The sequence below is a fragment of the Cyprinodon variegatus genome, unplaced genomic scaffold (assembly GCF_000732505.1).
Source record: "Cyprinodon variegatus isolate N-32 unplaced genomic scaffold, C_variegatus-1.0 Scaffold521, whole genome shotgun sequence".
In the NCBI taxonomy this organism is placed as follows: Eukaryota; Metazoa; Chordata; class Actinopteri; order Cyprinodontiformes; family Cyprinodontidae; genus Cyprinodon; species Cyprinodon variegatus.
In genome coordinates, this window is record NW_015150974.1 from 584,121 (window position 1) to 591,878 (window position 7,758).

General features: G+C 37.7%; 1 protein-coding gene across 1 annotated transcript in view; it reads left to right on the forward strand.

Annotated features, from left to right (window-relative positions):
- LOC107095045 (calcium/calmodulin-dependent protein kinase type 1D-like) overlaps positions 1-7,758 on the forward strand; it is a 59,722-nt gene that overhangs the window by 39,902 nt on the left and 12,062 nt on the right. Inside the window, exons 3-6 of the mRNA XM_015391006.1 lie at positions 4,413-4,575; positions 4,857-4,983; positions 6,976-7,051; positions 7,452-7,564. Of these exons, the coding sequence (XP_015246492.1) occupies positions 4,413-4,575; positions 4,857-4,983; positions 6,976-7,051; positions 7,452-7,564 (479 nt within the window). The remainder of the gene's footprint in view (positions 1-4,412; positions 4,576-4,856; positions 4,984-6,975; positions 7,052-7,451; positions 7,565-7,758) is intronic.

The window sequence follows — 7,758 nt, forward strand, 5'->3', positions numbered from 1 at the left end:
TAGGATCTCGCAAAAGTATTGTAGGATCTCGCAAAAGTTCTTTTTTCCCCCTCCATGTCCCTTTAGGGGCTCCGTAGCACAACATATCGAAACACACAATATTTTCATTATGTGCTATATCATTGTATTTTGAAAGGTTTATCATGTTTCTCTTTGACATTTATTAGTTTTCTTTTCAGGGTTACAACTTCAGATTCAGGTTTTTCTGGTGCCGATTATTGTCACTTTTACAGTGCATCCCCAAAAAAATATTGTAAGCTGTAATTCTCTCCTACTTGGCAACATTTTAGTTTAAAAAGGGATTTTCTTTCTAAGATAAATTTCTTCCCGATATTCAAGCTCTTTTCTCTTCCCTACATTGTTTGACAGCGTTTGTGACTAATGCCTCTGTGGTTTGGCCTAATGCCACCTGCCCTCTCTTTATCTCGGAAAGCTGCCTAATGTTGCCTTCCACCCATTCTCAAATAAACACTGATTGCCAGTCAGCACTGAAAGCAGCAGCGTACTTGCACTTGGTGCTAAACTTAATGAGTCACTTGTTATGCCCATGCCTTTTCTAATTGCAGATTGAAGGAGTTCGGAACGGCTGCCTCATCAGAGCCGAATGCTGCAGAGCTCTGCATGATGTTATTCTATGTCACAGAGTCAGCATCTTGATGCTGATAGAAACTTTTGATTAGCATAATAATTGGATTTTTTTCTTTCATCACAGACCCCCTTTAGAATAATATTATAACAACTGTAAGAAGGATAGTTAGACTGCATATGGAGGAATGGCCTCTGGCTCTCTTAGTCGACCCGTCTGCCATCACTGATACTCTTTCATTGTTCTGAGGTTGACTGGATTCTCAGCAGCACCTGTCTTCCTGAACACTATGGTGGCTGCTCATGTTCTCTTTATACCTGCATATCATCAGTTGAGCAGCTGAACGCGGCTCCTTCTGGTATCTGGAAATTGTACCCAGACTTGTGTATGTTCACAGTTGTGCTTCTGATATATTACCTTAATGTGTTTTTAATTTTTTCCATGATGTCATTCAAGAGAACATTGTCTTAAAAATAATCACAGGCATGCCTCTAATATATCCCACTTTTATGGGTTAATCAGAGTGCCTTTACGTCACTATTTTATCCCAAATGGTTTGTTTGTAAAAATCTGCAATAAATAATCTTTCTTATTATTCTGATATTCGGTGAGTAGAAATAATTCTAAAAATCCTAATTAACTTTCCTTTTTATGTCTTTTTAGTAACTGCATTTTTTCGTATAAATGGACTAAATACAAAACTTCACAATGTGCACTATCCTATTTTCAAACAAATAATAAAAAAAAATGATGCATTTACAAAATATTGTCTAATTTATGACCATAATTGTGGAATAGACTCAAATTCTGGATCTACGAGGATTAATATTCCTACAATAAGTTACAACAATCTGGGGATTTGGCCTCAACTTTCAAGATTGGGAGTTTTAAAACTGTATTCACATTCATGTGAAGGATACTTTAAATGGCCACTTCATGCAAACCTTCTTTCCTGGTTCTGCCGTTACATGAGGCTGCATCAAATACAAACCTCATCAAATCTTTAGATCATGCTATAAGCTTTTAGTTTCAATATGTTGATCTGTGCAAATAAAAAAAATGGCTTAAAGTTTAAACTAGTAGATCAGAATCAGAAATATTTAAATGATCCAAGGGGGAAATTCTCTTCATTACACGCTCCAGGTATGCAATCAACATATTGCTAACATTTATCATCTAAAGAAATAAAATACAACACAAAGAAATACAATACAACTTCCCACACTTCACAATTCATTTAAAGTAACACTACGGTATAGATCTGAAAATCATTAAAGAAAGTTACGGAAGAGGATTAGGGCCACTGAAAAAAATGAAAAAAAGTTAACTGATTTTTACATTTTATTTCAGTTTAGTATGAGAAAAAAGTCAGAATTCTGACTTTTTTCTCAGAATTCTGTCTTTAATCTCAGAATTGTGACTTTTTTCTCAGAATTCCGACTTTTTTCTCAGAATTCTGACAGATAACAAACAGCATAAAAATTCTGAGAAAAAAGTCGGGATTCTGAGAAAAAAGTCGGAATTCTGAGAAAAAAGTCAGAATTCTGAAATTAAACTCAGAATTCTGACTTTTTTCCAACACTGAATTGAAATAAAATTTTAAAATCAGTAAACTTTTTTTTTCCCAGTGGTCCTAATCCTCTTCCGCAGAAAGTACCTTCAAAACACGCTGCTGTTAGTAGCACCGAATATTTTGGAGCTTAAATGCCTGACTGGTCAGATAACATGAGTTATGAACCCTTATGGATATTAATGGCACAGGTGTCAAACCACGTGATGTGCTCCATGATTCCCTTATGGAAATAAGAGGAAAAACAAATGAGAGGAGACCATCATGCAAAACAATGCTGCTGTAATTTTACCTGAACGTTGTCCTTGACTTTTAAATCTTAAACATCTAAATTTATTTACATTTTGTTGGTTTCATTTTAGCTTCAAAGAGCATAGAAACCTAAATGTGGCTTTGTAAGAGCCAATTGAGCTCCTTTCTCTCCAAGATGGCATAATTATACAAATGTCCTACTGAATATACATTCAAACACAAGAAATGGACCCAAAAACTAAATATGGTCAAAGTAATCCGTGCAGACTCTTATAAATTCACATGAGCTTAGTAAAATGTAGTTTATCAGGCTTCAGAGAACCAAACCCCTTTTTCTGTCCATCAATAAGCTTAACTGTATATTGATTGGCTGTATATGTTTTCATCAGAGAAATGATGGAGTTGATTTAAATCACTAATTTTCCAGGTACATATGGGGCATTTAATACTCACGCTGAAGCCAGTACCATTTAAGAAGCTCAATGTTATCCTACTTTCTCTGTTGCAAAACCAGCTTTGTTGTTTGTTAGAGATTATAGTCCGGTTGGACCCGTCTTAAGAGTTCCATTGAGCTCAACCGACCTGATTAAAATGTAGGTAAAAGAGCATCGGTCTTACTGTTTAACTATAACCCAGAAACTCTCAGGTGTAAAATGAGCAGGAAGGCGTCTCCTGTTCTAAGTGATGAACTTAAGCATGATCGATAATCTGCAAGTGAGCACACCGACAGGCCAGCCGCTTTCTGCATAAAAGCTGAGATCGTAGGAGACAAACTGTCGTCACAAGGTTTCCTAACCTACCAACACTATCCCACCTGTAAAACATGGTGATGCTACCATCATGCTGAGGTTTCTAGGACAGAGGTCACAGATTAGCGGCCCAGATCCGGACACACCTGCTGGCTAATCCGGACCCAACCTGATTTTAAAAAGTTAGAAATTACTGCAGTTTGTCCAACGGCGGTGTCTAAATTCACTTGCGCTGCTTCTCCTGTTTATACGGTAAAGCCCTCCAGAGTGTCTGGCTCCAGGCTACAAATTAGCCAATGAGATGTTTCTGTCTTGTTTGCTGCTGTTAGACACAGCAGGCAAACCTGTGGCAAGCCGGGCAATGGGAAAGAAGGAGAAGGCAATGAAAAAAAGAGAGCAGAGAAAGTGTGGACTGATGGAAGAACTGCGGTGAACTGGTGAAAGAAAAGTGAAATGGCGTGCTCAAAGATGACCCTGCACATTTAGAGGATGTTTGGCTCAACCTGCTGCTGTGAAGCAGGATTCTCCAGCATGAACAGAATTAAAAATAAATATGGATCCAGACTCATGAATAAGCATCGTGATATGGCTTTGTCTCCATTTAAACCCAGGTTTAAAGCCTTGCAGGGCAGCCTAAAGCCCACTGCGAACATTAAGACAGAAAAAAGAAAGAAAAAAAGAAACTGATAGTCAGTTCAGGTGTTTTATAAAATGTATATAAAAAAACATTTTAGATTTTAAATGGAAAAAAATTATATATATATATATATATATATATATATATATATATGCATATGCATTTTTTTTTTATTCAATGTATATTGTGGATGCATAAACACCTCATTTTACTTCATTTTACGTAAGTTAAATTCTGTTTAAAGCAACAGATTATCATTAAAAATATCTCCGCACCTTTACTGGTTGATGATTTTCTTTATTCTGATCTCACAGATTTTTAATTGGTTACCGCTGCTCTAGGACTTTGCTTTATATCACTATTTTGTACAAAACTAATTTATGAAATAGAATGTGGAGGATTAACTTCTCATTCTTTGGTCTATGGACATAACCAGGCTGAGCCTAAAAAAAACACCAGACCCGCTTTTTAGAATAAAATATTTCTATCAATGGTAACAGTTGGATAATTTTCTTACATTGGAATAAAAATATTGCATATATTGTAGGTATTGTTCTATTTTGGGTTGTTTCTCTCTAAAAAGGCTGAATACATGCACTAATATGTGAGTGATGGAAGGCAGGTTGCTCTTTGTGCTGACAGGGTGTCTGGTGGGGAGCTGTTTGACCGGATTGTAGAAAAGGGCTTCTACACAGAGATGGATGCCAGCCGCCTCATCCGACAGGTTTTGGACGCTGTCAACTATCTCCACTCCATGGGCATAGTGCACCGGGACCTGAAGGTACTGCAGCATTTTATATTTGGCTCTGAGGTTTTTTTTCACTAGCTGAAAGGGGAAATCCCTGGCATTTAAATCACATGTTGCTGTGTTCACCCATGGAGGTTAAATGTCAGGGGATTTTCCTTCTTAGTACATTGTAGAAGGGTCTCTACTGAGCCGTGAAAGCTCTTTAAAAGACCAATTTAAAAAAGCAAATCCGTCTGACTTCTTAGCTCTGAGGATTTCAGGAAAGGGGAAAACAACTTGTTGATCTTCTTGCTGTTTCCTGTTTGTATTTTCAGCCTGAGAACTTGCTCTACTTTAGTCCTCATGATGATTCAAAGATCATGATCAGTGACTTTGGGCTGTCAAAGATGGAGGGCACGGGTGGCGTCATGGCCACAGCCTGCGGGACCCCTGGATACGTCGGTAAGGAGTTCAGCTACACCCCTATGACTGTTTCCTGTTTGTTTTTATCCGTTTGTGATAGACCAACACAAAAAAGCAGTTTTGATAAGCAACAATAAATAAATAAAAATACACATGTTTTTTTTTAAATTTGATTGAAAGAAACAGAAAATAAAGATTTCCATCTATCTGTAGTTCACTCCATTTACACCCTTAAATAAGATCCAGAACAGCCCGTTTCATTTTGAAATCACTTGATTTGTAGAGTTCATCTTACTGTAATTTAATCTTTTTACATCTAACTTTACTAGACACCTTTATTAACAAGTAGCTTCAGGAAACTTAAGGAGCACGGCAGACATATTTCCCCATTGTTGGACAATAAATGTATTCTCTATTCTATTGTATTTGGTTCTATTCTATAATAAGAGTAAAGCCAAGTTTAAAAAAAGATTCTATGTATAAAAAACAAGCTTTAAATATGTCACATAATCCTCATCTATCTATTTTCTGGCAATAAATGTAGCATACCACTATTGCAATTCCACCTAAACATGGTTGTTTCTGTAAAGTTGCAAATCAGTAATATTCTGTTAATCAAAGAAGTAGCCAGAGGCTCATGCTAACTCAGAGGAAGCTGCAGAGCTTCACAGCTGAGGCTTCAGGATCTGTTCACAGGACAACTATTACTTCTGCTCTCCACAAATCTGCTCTTTATGGAAAGGGGACCTGCCCAGAAAATAGACAAAAAGCCTTATTTTCAATGCACTTGAAGCGACGCGACAACTATGTCCCTGATTAGATGAGACTGAGGTTGAAAGATTTGGTCCTCAAGCAACAAACTACCGTAAATCCTCTAATATTGGCCTGTTTTCCATTAGCAGCCGGGTCTCTAATAATGGCCTGTGTGGCTGTAGGCGGAGGTAAAAAATGGCCGGACGCTTATACAGGCCGGGGCTATAATTAGAACCAACGATGTTCCTGGGAAGTCCTCAGCAACTTGTGATAGTAACATACAAGTACCACAGGGGGGCAATGTTTGCTAATAAATCCAAGCCATTAGCATGGGAAGTCCCATCCTTAGCGCAGACAGTGCCGCAGACAGGAGGTCGGCTTGTTTTGTTTTTTATAACCGAAATTGCAGAAAACAACTCCAGCTAGAAGAGCGAGGTGCGCGAGAACGCTGGTACCCTTTTTTCAACTGGATCTTCGCTCTTTTTGGCCGTCATGTCCCTCCGTTGTCGGACAAACTCGCCCCCACTTCTTCGCCGCCTCGGCCGTATCTAGACCCACAGTGTATAGCGCAGACCACGCTTCAATATTAAGCATAAATAAAAAATGTCTGTGTCAAGCTCACTGCGACACACTGCTGCAGGAGTATAACCAGCCACACAATCGTTCTTATCTAAGAGAGATTTGGTGTCTGGAAAATAAGAGCAGAAAACAGCTGAGTCAAATGATAATTGAGACATTAAAAAAACAAGTTTCAAAATCTGAGATTTATAACATTTCCAAAGGAAAAAAACGCATTTCAGTAAAACACATTACAAGAAAATTAAGCATTATAAGGCATAACTCTAGGAGGCTAAATGCACTGTTATATGCATTTTCTTCTATGTCACAATAATTTTTATTAGTATTATCAATAATTTTTTTGGTCTGTCACAAAAAACAATAAAACATATTGAAGTTTGTGGTTTTCATTTTGTAATGTAGCCAATGTTCCCTGAGAGAGGGGACCTCTGTTCAGCATAGAAATATGAGGATTGTGTCCTTAGCTTCAGGTCGGTCTCATAAGGATGCAGCCCTCATATTTATGAGTTCGACTGAAATTGATCTTTTTCGCACATGACTGGCTTGCCTGAACTGAAGTCAGTTTAATCATCTACCTGTGGTCAGAGGGTAACACCAGAAACTGTCCTCACATTTTTCACCAGCCTCTTTTTTTTCTGGAAATGGCTCCTCTGTGTAGGTGATAGTATTTCTAATCAATAAAATGTTTGATTGTTTCAGCTCCTGAGGTTCTGGCACAGAAACCCTACAGTAAAGCTGTGGACTGCTGGTCCATTGGGGTCATTGCTTATATTTTGTGAGTACTGGTAATTAACTCCTATTTACTCTTTGTTTAGTATTTATTAGTTTTTCTTATGAAGCAATCAAAGACAGCATTTTCCAAAATGCAAACTATGTTGCATACTTTTTCCCCATCTGTTTGTAGAAAATAGTTTTATTTTCATAGAACAAAAACAAAATTAAACATCTTATATTAAGCTCCAGCTAAAATCCAAGGTTTCTATATAAACCATTGATTGTTTTTTTTTTCATAATCCCTGTGAGACATCTTCTGTTTCACTACATACATAAAAAAAGGAATAATCCAACTCCCAGTAAATGAGATTAGGGCCCAGCAGAACGTTTCAGATTCAGGTTAAAGAATCTAACATCAGCCGGATAATAACCCCTCATGCCCACCGTTGTGTTCTCCCCAGGCTCTGTGGCTATCCTCCGTTCTACGACGAGAACGATTCGAAGCTGTTTGAGCAAATTCTCAAGGCAGATTATGAGTTTGACGCGCCGTACTGGGATGACATCTCAGACTCTGGTGAGCTGACTTTGTGCTTGTTTATTATACCACTGTGTCTGAAATAAAGGGTGAACAAAGAATCTGTGGTTGCATAACTCTGCTCAAGTTAACAACCTTGAGTTTAAAGCTGTGTAACAAGGCAAAAAAGTGAAATAATGAGGGGACACAGTTCAACAGCTACCATGGTAACTTAGTGCTGCAATATGTCTCTA